The sequence below is a fragment of the Clupea harengus genome, unplaced genomic scaffold, assembly GCF_900700415.2.
Source record: "Clupea harengus unplaced genomic scaffold, Ch_v2.0.2, whole genome shotgun sequence".
NCBI classification, from domain to species: Eukaryota; Metazoa; Chordata; class Actinopteri; order Clupeiformes; family Clupeidae; genus Clupea; species Clupea harengus.
The window spans coordinates 33,382-50,001 of NW_024879931.1; the positions used below are offsets into that span (position 1 = coordinate 33,382).

At 45.7% G+C, this 16,620-nt stretch overlaps 1 protein-coding gene across 1 annotated transcript; it reads left to right on the plus strand.

Annotated features, from left to right (window-relative positions):
* The first annotated feature begins 68 nt into the window (after positions 1-68).
* Positions 69-16,613, plus strand: LOC122130791 (phosphatidylinositol 4-kinase alpha-like). Its single transcript, XM_042705558.1, has 35 exons — positions 69-302; positions 2,110-2,226; positions 2,489-2,582; positions 2,945-3,033; positions 3,209-3,281; positions 3,685-3,944; positions 4,226-4,292; positions 4,712-4,923; positions 5,033-5,129; positions 5,361-5,552; positions 5,649-5,749; positions 5,931-6,060; positions 6,268-6,397; positions 6,524-6,619; positions 7,002-7,185; positions 8,222-8,322; positions 8,588-8,756; positions 9,281-9,331; positions 9,447-9,555; positions 9,745-9,881; positions 10,186-10,319; positions 10,720-10,802; positions 10,942-11,012; positions 11,261-11,385; positions 11,782-11,863; positions 12,147-12,230; positions 12,750-12,839; positions 13,225-13,344; positions 13,685-13,777; positions 13,931-14,087; positions 14,407-14,534; positions 15,178-15,336; positions 15,529-15,680; positions 15,817-15,924; positions 16,160-16,613. Exons 1-35 carry the CDS (start codon positions 204-206, stop codon positions 16,482-16,484), a joined length of 4,419 nt encoding a protein of 1,472 aa, XP_042561492.1. The 5' UTR covers positions 69-203; the 3' UTR covers positions 16,485-16,613.
* The last annotated feature ends 7 nt before the right edge of the window (positions 16,614-16,620 follow it).

Sequence of the window (16,620 nt, forward strand, 5' to 3'; positions counted from 1 at the left end):
CTGTCTGTTTCAACAACAACTCGCTAAGCCAATACAGTTTGGGGCTTCTGTTAATTATCAGGATCGCTTTTCCATGACCTCTTAATGTTCTGTATGGACCTCTAAACTTGCCGTACTGAAAGGTTCCTCTAGTTTGTCCTCATCAGATGTCCACTTCTGTAAGATGTAGGTAGGAAATCACCCGTGGCTTTGCATTAACAATCATGTCGGCGAAAGGGGGTGGATCAAGAGGATTTTATTTCCATACAGTACTCTCTCTGGCCCGGTCTTTGGCGGCTAATCGACCGGCTCCGATTGAAAAGGTGAGCATCTGTCAACGCTAACTGTCCTGTTGCGACCTAGCCAACTAGCTAATAGCTAATAGCTTCTAACTAGAGTTCTGATGCAGCTAGAGCATTAGCTTGCTAATCTTAGCTGAACTTATCTTAGCTTTGTTTTGGTCCTACATCCCCGGGGTTAACGCAACATTTTCTGTCTATCAAATATGGCATAACCTTAGATGAGGTAAAATATTATTATATTATTTGCTAAGAGCATGCTAATTCCTTGACAGTATTATTTTATCAGGGATAATGTTAACGCTAGCTAACTACGCTAGCTAACTAGGAAGAGGAAGGACATTCCTCAGTAGCCAGGCCGACCTGTTCTTTGCCAAATAGCTGCAGTTGACATGGCACTGTGAATGGCTTGACAGGATATTTGTAAGTAGGCAGGCTTGTTTTTATCGGTAGTAATGTTTATGTGTTTAGACACTGTTGTGATGTTGTAGTGTTGGATAGCCATGGAGTTGACATTCCAATACTTCATCAATGTGCCATTAAAACGCCCCCTTGTATTGCAGGTGATGTGTTGTCACATTTGTATCCATCACCAGAAATGAAATAAAGCTATAAGGCCCTCGGGTTGCATATACATGCACAATAGTACCGTCTCTGGTGGACTTCACCATATATATATCCGATTACGTTATAGTTGTTATAGTGTGTGCACTTCATAATTTAGGTATCAGTTAAACTAACTGCTGTTGTCAGTGGCGCTGCAAATCCTTTGGGATTTGGCATTGCAAGCAGCGATGAGGGCCAGTGTTTTTGTGCATGGAAGGCAGTTGTATTTAAGCTGAACACAGCTTTGTTATGCAAGTGATAATGCTCTATATACTTTGTGTTATATATGAGCAGGTTTGTGATGCATTACAAAAATTATTGTGAAAAATATTGGCGATTTCATAGACAGTTATAGATGCAATTCATATGAGTTGTGCTGTTAGCTGAATATTGGAAAGCTATAAATTAGAGAAAATGTCATTTGCAGTAATAACATTTACTTTACATTTGTAGGCTATGCTAAAAGCCATGCATTTTCATACATTAGAAGTTTCAGCTTTTGTGGGTGGAATATGGTCACAAGGACAGTTTTGGTGTCATAAAGTCATAATATGCCATTTTTAAGCCATGTTTGCTACTATATTTGCCACACTGTATGTTCAAAGTCATTAACAATTAATTGATCAATAGAAAATAGACATAGAATGGGACAGCAGTTACTTGCCGTTTAAGTGACTGAGTGCTGCTGAGATTTTTTTTCTGTGCTTATTTGCCTTATTTTTTAAGCCTAATTTGGAAAGCCTTGTTAAATTAATGTGTATCTGTAATCAGGACTAATGTAATGTATCTCTCCCAAACATCCTCTTGTTGTCTTTGACACAACCACACCATGAAGTACATGAAGTACAAACACACTCTGTTTACATTGGGGCAAGTGAGTGCAGTAAAAGTGAGGTCTGGAGAAGAACGGCCATGGCTTGTAAAGTGTTAAAGCAAAAAGGCAGTTGTGTTCACTGGATCCCATTAACATTAGTTTAAAGTAGTTTTTAAGTGAAAAGAACAAAGAGGCACTGACCTATGTAACATTAATCTGCCTTCAACAGCAACCATGTTGTTTTGGCACCCTTGTGATTGAAGCTTTGAACACAAGCATACATGTCTGTGTGCTTGCCATACACATGTGCATGTACACAAATAACTGTGTGTGTGTGTGTGTGTGTGTGTGTGTGTGTGTGTGTGTGTGTGTGTGTGTGTGTGTGTGTGTGTGTGTGTGTGTGTGTTGCAGGTGCAAAAACTGCAATGCATGTGCCCAGTGGACGTACGTGGTGTGTATCAGCTGGACGAGAGGAGGAGAGATGCAGTCATCGCTCTGGGGGTTTTCCTGGTGGAGTCGGAATTACAGGTACCTGTCTCTGCATGCTCTCCACAGGCCCATGTCCATACTACTTATGACCTCAGAACTACAGAATACCAGTGAGGGTTATACTAGTAGCTGTTGTAGATCATTTTTGACAACAAGAGAAGGGGGTCAGTGGTCAAGATGAGTGACATAAGGGCTCAAGCCCCCTGTGACTATCTTGTAGAACTGCCAGTGGGCCATAGATCTGATCTCCTGATTATAAACCAACAGTGTAAACAGTGGTTTGTGGCATTTCTCCCTTAAGCACAAAGAAGCCATTGTTCCGTACCTCCTGGGTCTGCTGAGAGGACTACCGAGGGTGCAATGGATTGAAGAGAACTCGGAGAGGAAGGGGAGGGGTAATGGCATTCTTTTTTTTCTTCTATTTATATATTTAATGGTTATTTAGTCAAGAGAAAGTGTAATGTTCCGCCTGGCTAAGGTGTGAAGTGCATCTTGCAATCGGCTCTGAGCATACATCACCGGGTACATAGACGTAAAATATATAGGTTTGCTCACAATGTCTTATGTAATAGAGACAGTTAGAGCATGCATTTGAAGATTGTGTAATACTTAGTCATCATTGTGGATTTGAAAATAAAATATACCCCGTTATGTTTGTAGATTCAGGGGTGATGTATGCTATTAATCATTAACAACAAGAATTATTACTGTGTTTATGTGTCTAAACATGTCTTAAGCTCAGTTTTCTCTGCATCAGACACCCTCCCAGGGGCAGAGAACTTCTGCTTCTGTCTGGTCACCCTGCTCTCAGACGTGGCTCAACAGGATGAGGCTCTGAGGTCACAGGTTCGTGTGTGTGTGTGTGTGTGTGTGTGTGTGTGACAATTTGTTTATGGTTAAAGAAATCTCTCCTTACTTTCTGTAACTTGAAACCCTAATTTTCCTCTTTCTGTAATTGGAAGAGGATGACATTGACATGACATTGAAAATGTTAATACTGAGGATGTTTGTGTTGGGGCAGATTTTAGAGGCGGTGATGAACCTCGTGCAGGTTCTGCTGGAGGCATGCCAGAACCCGGAGGGTCAGGATAAAGGTCTGCATGCGTCCACAGTTAAACCTCTCACTGCTGAGAGATAACTGTCTTTTTAATACCATGATGTATCTGTATCTTTTTATTGAGACAAATCTAACTATTTCTTTTGCAATTGCAATTTTCCTTGCAAAATGAGTATATTGATTATGTTTTGTTCATATTATTTCTTGATAATATTTATCAAATAAATGTCATTATTATTATTATTATTATTATTACATTGCTCATGTAATATTTACTATAAACTTTCAGCGTTGCTTTTAGTAGAATTACTGGTTCATTTTATCAGAAGGACTTTTTTTTTGTTGCAACAAAGTCCATGAGAGAGTGAACATTTAGCGTACAGTTTGGTATCTGATCATAGCTTACAATAATAAAAAAACAAACCTCCTCCCTCTTCCAGAAAACCTCTGCAGGTACACAGTGCCATCCTTGCTGGGTGTGGTGCGGGCATTCGGTCGCTACAGCAACACGGAGGAGCCGCTGCTGTCCAAGCTGTTCCCGCGGGGGTGCCCGCAGCCCCACCTGGGCGAGGAGGCAGAGGTGGTACGCCGGCGCTCCTTCCACGACTTCCGCTCCATCCTGCCCAGCTCGCTGCTCACCGCCTGCCAGAGCGACACCACACGCCGCAAGACCAGCGGCAGCTCCAGCATCTCACAGCAGGTAAGGAGCGCAGCAGCGCATGCTTCCGCCACCAGGGGGAGCATGTCTCTCAAACTTACCGCGCTGAAGCAGTAGTGAGGGGAAATAGGCTGATGAGGTGGAATAGGGGAACTTTACTGCTTCAGATGTGAAACGCATTTTGTTTTTGCAGTCATAGTAGGAAGCATGGTGGCATATTGCACTATGGGTTAGACCTTCAATTAAGTAAGTGTGTGCATATGCACAGCAGCTATGTTGTGAGTGTGTATTTCAGCCTATTCGTGGGTCTGCGTGTTTTTCAGGCCAGTCCAGAGCGTGGGCCACTGCCCCCCGGCTCGCCAGCTGACCCCTCTGCCCAGTACTTTGAAGGTGAGCGAGTGCAGCCCTGTACTCCTGTTGCATCCCCCAACCTACTCCTTATGCACTAACTACACCTACCCTAACCCTCCAACCTACTCCTTATGCAAACATGCACTAACTACACTTTCTGGAGTGACGGGTAGTTAATCACACTGAAAATGAAAACTGTTGTGTTTAAGCATTGCCTTTAAAGTACTAAATGGACTACATATCCCAACCAAAACAATGAGACACCAAAACTGAACCCAAAAAATGAGCCTATCCACAGGCAAAAACAGTGACCCAAGTCCTAACTCCACACTCTATGGCAGTGCTTCACATATTTCAACTTTTTCCTGATTGTCCCTTGTCCCATTCCCCTGCTCTCCATGGTCTTTCCCTCTCCTGATCCTATACCCATACCAATACCCATACCCTGTGTCCCATAGGCTCCTACCTGCCAGACGGGAGTACTGTGGACCCAGACTACTACTTCTCCACCATCAGTTCCAGCTTCTCCGTGTCCCCGCTCTTCACCGGCCACGGCCGTGAGTTCAGCGTCCCCCTGGAGGTCCTCAGGAGGCTGCTGGCCATGGTGGAGAAGTTTGTGGCCGACTCCTTCCTCAAGACGCTGGACGCTGAGTTGGCAGAGGTCAAGGAGGTGTGTGTGGGTGTTTGTTTGTGGGGAGAGCTCACTAATGCAGAGGAAGACTTGACTCAAATCAACTATACATCCATTTTGGCTTATAACTCCTTTGTTGATATTCTAGGATAATCCTGGCATTTATCTGTACTACAAAACCTTCAGTGATCCACTGTACGTGGCCATATTTAAGATGCTAAGAGACTCACTCTACTACATGAAAGGTAAGGATTAGTTTTTACATTGAATGTATTCAATATATTTAAGAGTTTTTCACCACATTATGTTTACTGGTAAACCTAACAAAGCGATGAGCTAATGATGTGTTATTTTGTTGTCAGTCATGGTACTGCAACCAGCATGCACATGTTTCTCACTGTCTCACTCCATCTCCCACCTTTAATAACTCTCCACCCTTCGCCGTCTCTTGCTCTTCTCTCTCGTTCTGGGCTCAGACCTGCCCACGTCGTTTGTGAAGGAGGTGCATGACTTTGTGCTGGAGCAGTTCAGCAGCAGCCAGTCGGAGCTGCAGCGGATCCTCCACGACGTGGAGTACCTGCACAGCGAGCTCAGCCCGCTCAAGCTGCGCTGCCAAGCCAACGCCGCCTGCGTCGACCTCATGGTGTGGGCCGTCACCGAGGAGCAAGGTGAGAGGTCACGCTTTGACCCCCCCTCCCTCCACAGGTCCTCCAGGCCAATTGGCTGATGGTCTCTCACACTACCCTCCTCCGCCCTCTCTCTAGGAGCGGAGAACCTGTGCACCAAACTGTCGGAGAAACTGCAGTCCAAGACGTCCAGTAAAGTCATCATCGCCCACATGCCCCTTCTCATCTGCTGTCTACAGGTGCGCTTCGGTTTCTCTGGCAGAACACACACACTTTATATAAATACATATATGTATATATATACTCACAAAGAACAGTGGTTTGATTTGCCCTAGATCTCGGCTCGTTCCTATGATGTTTGCTTAAGTTAAAAGTCTGGGAAACTAAGCCGTGATTGTAAACCATTCTTTGTTTGCCCAGGGTCTGGGTCGTCTGTGTGAGCGTTTCCCGGTGGTGGCCCACTCCGTCACCACCTCTCTCAGGGACTTCCTGGTGGTCCCTTCTCCAGTGCTGGTCAAACTCTACAAATACCACAGCCAGTACACCACAGGTGTGTGAGTCACACCTACTCAGATCAGATCAGAGGATTCAAGTTTAAGTCCTATCATTGCAGCAATTCATTCATTGAAGCCAGTATTTCTACCCTATATATCTATATATGCTTTGGTGATTGCATTCACTCAGTGAGACAAATGTGACATTGACTAGGCGAATGTATATTATGATGTATACGTCGTTGTGTTTTTCTCCTCCAAAGGAACTGGAGAGATCAAAATCCACGTCACCAACGAGCATGCCGTGTCCACATTTAACGTCCACCACCACAAGAAGAGCCAGCCCACCATGTATGAGCAGCTCAGAGATATCTCCATAGACAACATCTGCAGGTAAAGGAAATGGCATCACTTTCATCTGCAGCCATGGATCCAGAAGCATCCTTTATTGAGCAGATTAATTGGTAAGGTCTGCGAGGTAAAATGCTGTAATTAACCCTTCCGGTTTCTTTCCTTTAGGTCTCTGAAATCAGGATTGACCATGGACTCCGTGATTGTGGAGGCCTTCCTGGCCAGCTTGTCTAATCGTCTTTACATCTCCCAGGAAAATGACAAGTAAGTCCTGCCCCTCCCCTGCCCTCAGCTATCCATGGCCAGCAGCGCATGGCGAAGCGTCTCCTTTTTCATCCTTAACTTTCCATGCAAAACTTCCGTAGAAACTTAATTTGTGACTAGTCAAAGTCACCAGTCAGAAGTTAGAACAGGACAGGACGGGCTCTCTACCCACATCAACGCATGACCTCGTACTTTGTAATATAGAGCTACTGAAAGCTTTACAGCAGGCCCTTCTCTACAGAGATCTCTGCCAAACATGCTCTTTGTCCACCAACATGGAGGTGTGGAATGTTTGGTAAAGAAGGTGATGGTGGTGTCATGGTTCATAGTAACGACGACGATGATGATGATGTTGATGATGATGTGATGGTGTTTTTGTCAGGGACGCTCACCTGATCCCGGACCACACCATCCGTGCCCTGGGCCACATCGCCGTGGCGCTCAGGGAGTCGCCGCGGGTGATGGAGCCCATCCTGCAGATCCTGCAGCAGAAGTTCTGCCAGCCGCCCTCCCAGCTCGACGTGCTCATCGTGGACCAGCTGGGCTGCATGGTCATCACCGGAAACGTGAGACTAAACACACACACACACACACACACACACACACACACACACACAGAAACACTGTCACTCAAACACACACACACACTTTCACTCAAACACACACACACACACACACAAACACACTGTCACTCAAACACACACACACATATGCTTATCAGAAACTAAATCGGATACTGTGTTATCACAAGAAATGTGAAACTTAACACATTCCCATTCACTTGCTCAGTCAAACAAACACACACATACAAGGGCACTATTATCTTGGTTGTATGGTAATCCCTTGAAATATGAGACTCAAGACCCATCTATACATGTACACTCCTGACACATGTCATGCTCATGATGAACTAGTATGCAGACTGGTTTGCAGACTGGTTCGCTAACATTAGTAAAGGCAATGACATAGATTGACTTCGGTTGGATACTGGATTACCCAGAAACTAGACGTACCGCATAGCAGTGCATAATATGACTGCCGCATAACGTGAGAAAATTAGCTATCTTGTTTGTGGATGTGGTGGTTATACACTGATAGGGTGTGTGAAGCAGTATCTGTGTATTATGTTCTGTGGTTTACCGACCTGTCTAGTGAATAGAGGATAACAGAGATATGCTTGTGCTAAATTTGAGCATTTTGAGAAATTTACATGTGTATATATAAGCAACAATATGAGCTTCATTTGTTTAAATGTATTTGGCATTGAAATATGCATCTATATATAAAATGTGGGATTATTATTTGAAGGCAAGAATAGGTTGAAATACAATACAATGTAGTAGTAATTTAGTAAATGCTACACGTAGACAACAAACAAATGTCTTGCTTGCACGCAGCGGCGGTCATAAGGGCCTATAACACACATATACTTTCATATTTTGCATATTACCAGAAATATACACTATATCGGTCGGTGTTGTGTACTATATCCTTGTGGTTTAGGTGTTAGTCTCCTATATATCAACTGTTTCTGAGTAGTGTGTGCATTCTTAACGTTTGGTCTCGTGTCCATCTTCCTCTTTCCCTTCTTTCCACCACCAGCAATACATCTACCAGGAGGTGTGGAACCTGTTCCAGCAGATCAGTGTGAAAGCCAGCTCCATGGTCTATTCCACCAAAGACTACAAAGACCATGGATACAGGTGCGTTTCCCTTCCCGTCCCAGGAGCATCCTGGGGATAGGATGGTATAGAGATGTGATGAGACAGCTCAGTCCTTCCTTTAGATGCCTCTATATTGTGTTGAAGAAACTTAAGCTGTTGATGTCTTTCTTCTTTTGTGTGCGTCTACACATGCCTGCATGCCATGAAATGTGGCTCTATGTGAGTGCGCGTTACACTTCTGTGTGTTGGTGACCTTGTTTTCTGCGAGTCTCAAACGTGTCGGCTTTGCGTGTGCGGCACACAGGCACTGCTCCCTGGCGGTGATCAACGCGCTGGCTAACATCGCGGCCAACCTGCAGAACGAGCAGATGGTGGACGAGCTGCTGGTCAACCTGCTGGAGCTGTTTGTGCAGCTGGGCCTGGAGGGCAAGAGGGCCAGCGAGAGGTCCAGCGAGAAGGGAGCCGCACTCAAGGTGGGCCCCTCCACACACACACACACACACACACACGCTCACACACAGCACACACACACACACACACACACACACACACACACACACACAACTAACACACACACACACACAGCTCACACACAGACACACAAACAACTCACAGTACACTCATCATAGCAACGCACTGCACTTATTGTGAACTGTACTGCAGTGTGTCACAGTGGCAGTTCTTTTGAGTATTGGAAAAATTATATTCAGTGATCTGCAGTCCTGTAAACATCTCCCTCAATATCCTGCTCTCTGTTTTGCTCTCAGTTGTTCTTTTTTATCCCTCTAGCTGTCTCTCTGTGATCTCTCGCTCTTTTTCTCTCTCTCTAGCTCTTCCTGTAGCTTTCTCGGTTTAGTTGTTCATTAGCTTTGATGTTTCCTTTCAACTCCCTGCTGTATCTCGCCATTTCCTCTCACTTTCACTCTTGTTTTGACACGTGAAGATGAATGAAAAAAAGAAAAAACGGACTGAGCAATGTTTGTTTTTATCTTCAAAGGCATCCAGCAGTGCTGGGAACCTTGGCGTCCTTATTCCAGTCATCGCAGTGGTAAGGGAACGCACAGTTACATAATATTTCATAGAGGTCATAGATGTCCATTATTAAAAAAGTATCATGTTCGTGAACATCGATCTAAATATAAGTGTTTGTGTGACTTCTGCAGCTGACCAGGCGTTTGCCACCGATCAAGGAGGCCAAGCCGAGGCTCCAGAAGCTCTTCAGAGATTTCTGGCTCTACTCTGTGGTCATGGGCTTTGCAGTGGAGGGCTCTGGTGAGCAGTGTGATGCTCATATAATACTCATTTCAATTGTCGCTGTAATCTGAATCCTTTACAGGCATTTTCAGTTTAAGGGGTTGAATTTGTTTTGACCAAAGTGTGTGTGTGTGTGTGTGTGTGTGTGTGTGTGTGTGTGTGTGTGTGTGTGTGTGTGTGTGTGTGTGTGTGTGTGTGTGTTTGCAGGGCTGTGGCCAGAGGAGTGGTATGAGGGGGTGTGTGAGATCGCCACCAAGTCTCCGCTCCTCACCTTCCCCAGTGGTGAGCCCCTTCGCTCTGAGCTGCAGTACAACTCCGCCCTCAAGAACGACACCGTCACCCAGGTAATATGACCCCACACATTTCTGCATGCCTTCATTATGGTGGTGCACTGTTACCAAACCATAATAGATTGTTTTCCAGAACACATATCCAAGGAACTGCCCATTTTAAGTGACTTGGTTTGTTAATGATTGTTCTATATTCAGTGCAGTCTGCTGTGACTGTGAGTCACAGTTTGGAAGGGATGCACAACCAAAAAAAGTCTAAACAACCAAAAAAAAACACAACGTGGCTCCGTGATAAACCCATGTGACTTACTGAGGTGACCTCTGTTCTCCTCTTCCCGTCTCTCCTTCATCTCATCAGGCGGAGCTGAATGACCTGAGGAGCACCATCATCAACCTGCTGGACCCTCAGGCCGAGTCGGCCGCCCTCATCAACAAGCTGGACTTCGCCATGTCCACCTACCTGCTGTCCGTCTACCGGCTGGAGTACATGAGGTAAGAGGGGGGGCCCATCTCCTCAGGCAGGCTAGCATAGCAGGAAACCCCTCTCAACCAATGAAAAGGCCCAGGACTATCCTAGCATCCTACATTTACATTTAGTCATTTAGCAGACGCTTTTATCCAAAGCGACTTACAAGGATGTATACACATTTTACATTTACACTGATGGCACACTGCACATCAGGAGCAATTAGGGGTTCAGTGTCTTCCTCAAGGACGTTTCGACAGGGAATCGAACTAGCAACCTTCTGATTACTAAACGACTGTACCACTGTCGCCCCTAGTTTGATTGGCCAACCTTTAGCCCTATGAGATTTGAGCGCATCCACGAGAGGAAGCAAACCTGAGAGAGAATCTACTGACTAATAATGTTTTCTTTCAACGCCCTTTCCAGGATGCTACGCTCTCAAGACTCTGATCGCTTCCAGGTCATGTTCCGATACTTTGAAGACCGAGCCATCCAGAAGGACAAATCAGGTGGGCCCTCAGTAAATGATTTATGCCCCATGAACCGGTGGCGACCAGATTCTCAATCGGCATCACTAATAAATAAATTCTGTTCAGTTCGAAAACAAAAACTGACTGATGTGGGCATGTATTCACTCTTTGATTGCAGGGATGATGCAGTGTGTCATTTCTGTGGGTGACAAGGTCTTTGAGGTCTTTCTTCAGATGATGGCGGAGAAGGTGAGTACCAGGAAAGACCAAAGCCAGCACAAAGAGGAGAGTATGTAACACCACTGCCCGCTATTAGCAAAGCTAACAGCTAGCTGAGAGGTCTGGACTTAATCCACTCTCAGGGATTCAGTAGAAATGGAGAAGATGGATATTTATGGATAGTTTTGTTGTCTATGGTAACGCTACCAAATCCCCATCCCTCACTTGTCTTTCCTAAATCATCCCTTTTGTTCTGCTCTTCTCCTTTCCGCCTCCAGTCTAAGACCAAGTCCCACGAGGAAGAGCTGGAGCGCCATGCCCAGTTCCTGCTGGTCAACTTTAATCACATCCACAAGCGCATCCGCAGGGTGGCTGACAAATACCTGTCTGGACTGGCTGAGACGTAAGTGTTTTCTCCTGCTTTGAAGGCTGCTGCCCACCTCAGCTGTGTAGATCTGTGCAGAATATTCTTTGAAGACGTGCTGCAGCTAATCGTTTGTTCAGTAGGTTTATATTCAGTTTATGTATGCTAACATTGCTAACAGTTCACGCATAAATGACAATCAAAACAATTGCTAATTACAGAATTACAGAATAATAAAGATCTATGGTAGTCTCACTTCTGATTGAAAGAGCCTCCAAGGCATAATAAGCAGTTTATGTACCACCAGAAACCTGGCAGAAAGTAAGACTTAATCACGTCTTACCATTAAAAGCCTTCTAATCACCTTAATCGCCTCCTAAAATTCCGCTGAGTACTTGACGTGTGCGATAATCTCCATTTTGTTTTTGTCCTCAGTTTCCCCCACCTGCTGTGGAGCGGCCGTGTGCTGAAGACCATGCTGGACATCCTGCAGACGCTCTCGCTGTCCCTCAGTGCTGTATGTCTGTCCTCACTGTCCCTTTCACTGTCCCCAACCTCCAGTGTTACATACTTAAACCATACATTTCACTTAGTGTGGATATTTTAAAGACGCGATCAGGCTTTGGCTGTACAGATGCTGTGTAATTAAGACCTCTTTAACTAGTAAATGTCTATGAATGTACAGTTGTTAGGGGTTACAGGTGTTACTGTTGCTCATTTAAGACCGCATGTATATGTTCACTACATCTTTCGTCTCCCTGGTGATGGCTAATGTTTTTGCTAAAACTGTTCTCCTGCAGGATATCCACAAAGACCAACCGTACTACGACATCCCAGACACCCCTCACCGCATTACTGTACCAGACACATACGAGGCCAGAGAGGTACAGTACAGTACAACCACTCATACCTAATGCATGGATTGCCCTCCCACACAGACAGCTCTAGTTTGTGGCTATGGGTATAACATTAACCAACTCGTGCTATTCGTACTACTTGCATTTGTCTAAATGTTCTTCAAGCTCAGCCTCACTGCACACTAGCCAGCATCCTATAATTTGCTCTTCGAAGACTACTATATCTAAAGTCTGTAAACTCTTTTTCTTCAAATTGGTAATATCCTTGAGTCCGATTTGATTGTTGAGGTTTCTCAACATGAATACAATCCTTTTAGTGTACAGGTTTCTCAACATGAATACAACCCTTTTAGTGTTGAGGTTTCTCAACATGAATACAACCCTTTTGTCTCTGTAGTTGTCTCTGCAGTGTGGTCTGGGGTTGTTAGGAGTCCAGAATCTTGGACAAAAGGAAGTTGCTGAATGACTAGAGGTGAACGGAGGAGTGTGTGTTGTTGTGGGAGAGAGTGCTGAAACCGTCTTGTCTCTGCTTCTTTGCTCTTGTAGAGTATTGTGAAGGACTTTGCTGCTCGTTGTGGGGAGATTCTGAAGGAGGCCATGAAGTGGGCCCCATCTGTCACCAAGTCCCATTTACAGGTACAGCTCCCCATTCAGGACTCTCTCTGTGTTCGGACTTAAAAAAAAATGTACAAAGCATAAAACGTAGTCAACTCCAGCATTTATGAAATGCAAAATAAGCCATGCAGATGTCAACTACTTTTTTAGACGTCTCAGTATATTAAAGATTTGCCGAGGCAAATTAGGAGTATTCAACATTTAATCTTAACTTTTATTTTCTACAATTAACTGTAAAATAAGCAAATGTCCCTAAACAGCAAATGCAGGGCTCACTCCTGCTGTCTTGGACTTGGCACAAGCCTTATTCAGCCTCCGTAAGGTAGTCACTAGAGTTACTAATGGATAGATAGGTATCAAATTACAGAGGAATTGGGTCATTCATGTCTTGTGCCTCTCTTCACAGGAATACCTAAACAAGCACCAGAACTGGGTCTCGGGTCTGTCCCAGCACACAGGCTTGGCCATGGCCACAGAGAGCATCCTGCACTTCGCTGGCTACAACCGCCAGAGCACCACGCTTGGGGTGAGGGGACACCTTTCAAATCACACAGACAGATGGTGTTTGTCTACACGTCAGTCACAGTGGCCAGTTGCTGGTTTGTGGGAAGATGATGCTTGAATCCTGATGAGGGGCAGGCTTTTAGTTTTTTTTCAGTAGAGATATCCTGTGCCTTAGCTCAAGAATGCCTCAGATGCATCCATTGTAACTGATACCAACCTTAGTGGAAAAATGCCATAAGTTGCTGTGAAGACTGTTTTGTTCAAGTTGAGACCATTATGCCTGGCTTAGACCCAGCTGCTAGTAGAAGGAGAGATGTTACTCCATACAGAGCTAATAGCAGAATGGCTTGACCTCATTTCAGGCTACGCAGCTGACGGAGAGGCCGGCCTGTGTGAAGAAGGACTACTCAAACTTTATGGCCTCTCTCAACCTCCGGAACCGTTATGCTGGAGAGGTAACCATGACATTCCCTCTAGTTTCTCCTGGATCTTCTCTTGGTTTCCTTAATACACTTGAAGTGAAGTATTAACTTACCAGGGCCATCTTTATGAATTGTAAAGAAGGATTCTAATTCTGTGTGTGTGTGTGTGTGTGTGTGTGTGTGTAGGTTGCCGGGATGATCAACTTTGCGGAGGCGACACGCAGCACGTCGGACCTGAACCGCCTGATGATGGGGCAGCTGAACTCAGCTCTGGACAGCGGGCAGCCCGAGGCCTTCACCGAGTCCATGTTCAAACTGGCTGCTCTGCTCATCAGTGCCAAAGGCATGTTGGGGGCACTAGTAACAATCCATCTGACTTGAGCGTATAATGATTACATTAAACTAGTTTGTCATATCTCAGGGAAGACATGGAAAATATTATATGTGTTTTATGATTGCATGTCTATGAGCATGTATGTGCATTTGTGGTTCAGTGGTTCATTCAGAATTATTGTCTCTGGCAAGATGATGCAATTTGTCTGTCAAGGTGTGGAAATATCTCAAAGCTAAGAGAACAGACCTATCGAACTGAAGGAGAACAGTTAATGGGATCACGCAGAGCAGGCTGTAACGTGTGTGTGTGTGTGTGTGTGTCCATGCAGAGTGTGACCCCCAGCTGCTGCACCACCTGTGCTGGTCTCCTCTGAAGATGTTCACGGAGCACGGTATGGAGACGGCCATCGCCTGCTGGGATTGGCTACTTGCCGCCCGCACCGGAGTGGAGGTTGCGGTGAGTCATCCTGAACATCCTGGTTACCTTTGTGACAGGGTGTCTCAGTGTCCAGCCAGGCAAAGCCTTGGCCTGTGTGCTTTTCTTCATAATATATATCTGAGCTCTTCACTGCTGTTGTGTGTTAACTTACTGAACATACCTTAGAAAGTGAGTTAAAGGTAAGGTTCACGATTCTAAACCCATACATGTTGTGTCAAATTCAGCAAATTGCTCCTCACGGTCCTCTAGCTGTCTGTTCAGTCTTTACAGAGGAAAAAAAAAAAAATTCCAGTGTTCATACAGTCCTGGCTCGGTGAAATGAACATAGTGGAATGGACCAACCATAGATAATTCCAGCCAATCAACACAAGTACTTCAGGAGCACGGAAGGGAGGGGTGTAAACTTGATTGGCTGTTGAGCTCAAATAACAACCTTTCCAAAACCGAATTGCAGACTGCATCTTTAAATAGGGTGTGGTGGTGCAGGGAGACATGGGACAGCATGCTGTCTAAGGGTCTGTGGACCGTGACCCCTAACCCTTCCCTGTCCGCCCGCTTGTCCCCCTGTAATGTAATGTAATGTTCATGTACTGTTCCGAGTGGGGGTTACAGTCCCTTGTTCTTAAACCCGCTGCCCTCTTTCTTTGGTCTCCTCCTGCAGTTCATGCGTGAGATGGCGGGAGCGTGGCAGATGACCGTGGAGCTGAAGATGGGGCTGTTCTCCGATGCCCAGGTGGAGGCCGACCCGCTGGCCGCCTCCGAAGAGTCTCAGCCGGTGCCCTGCCCCCCTAACATCAACCCTCACCACATATGGATCGAGGTGAGCTCTGGGCGATGATGGGGCTGTGGCTGAAAAAAGGGTTTAGGTCTTGTGAAGCGAAAAACAAATTGGATGGGAGGTTTGTCACTCAGTAGTGGTGGAAATATCTTTGCTGTGTGTCCATTGCACTCCTCGTGCACCCCGTTTGAGAAAGACTCATCCCCTCAGACACGTGTGCTCTCTGTCCTGTAGTTTCTCATGCAGAGGTTTGAGATTGCCAAGTACTGCAGTGTGGACCAGGTGGAGATCTTCGGCTGTCTGCTGCAGCGCTCGCTCTCCCTCAACGTGGGCGGGCCCGACAGCAGCCTCAACCGCCACGTGGCCGCCATCGGACCTCGCTTCAGGTTAAACAACAACGCCGCTCTTGAAATCACATAGCTTGGGTCACTTCTGATAACCATGGTGACGTTAGGTGCTGCTCCTCAGGGAATTTTCTGGCGCTTAATTAACCATTTCTGGGTGTGTGAATTTCCCTCTCAGGCTGCTGTCTTTGGGTCTGGCTCTGCTGCATTCAGACATGGTCACCAATGCCACCATCCGGAACGTTCTGCGAGAGAAGATCTACTCCACAGCTTTCGACTACTTCAGGTACTTCTTCCGATAAGTTAGGTGACCTAACCCTTACTTCATGTGCAGGACGGTCAGTCGTGGTGTTGAAAACAAAACACCAATGAATATATATATACACTGATTCTAATTGGTTGAAAAGCTTTCCGTCCGTCACGTTATTTCACGATAACAGCACACTTTTTACACTTGGTTGTCCATACCTGTCTCCACCCCATCCTGACTATCCATCCTATCCCACACCTTCTCTCCTCAGCGCCTCTCCCAAGTTCCCCACACAGGGGGACAAGCGTCTGCGCGAGGACATCAGCATCATGATCAAGTTCTATTCCAGCATTCTGTCGGACAAGAAGTACCTGGCTGCCTGCCAGCTGGTGCCACCTGGTGAGCTTGGCGCCAATCCCCCCCCGAGCACCCTCTCTGCCGGGATTTTCGGATCGCTAATTGTTTCCAGCACTTCTCCGATATCGATGCTGAGTAAGCCTCTCTTGCTACCGCTGTGGGTCGCCGCTGCAACTATGGCGGGAGCATGTATTTTTTTACCTGGGCCAAATTTGCTGCCCGATGAGTGGCAAATTTGAAATATAATTTTTAAAAAGCCCAGACGTAAAAAATAAATTCAAAAATGCACGACCATCATCAAGCTCCTTCCTGGTTTGTCAATTTGTCGCTTGGAAACAAATTGAGAAACGGGTATGAGAGAGAGGTACCTCTCTG

Coding starts and splice junctions, on each gene's coding strand:
- LOC122130791 (XM_042705558.1), top strand. CDS start 204: ATGTCGGCGAAAGGGGGTGGATCAAGAGGATTTTATTTCCATACAGTA. Junction 3,945..4,225: donor GCTCCAGCATCTCACAGCAG/GTAAGGAGCGCA, acceptor CGTGTTTTTCAG/GCCAGTCCAGAGCGTGGGCC. Junction 6,061..6,267: donor CCACAGCCAGTACACCACAG/GTGTGTGAGTCA, acceptor TCTCCTCCAAAG/GAACTGGAGAGATCAAAATC.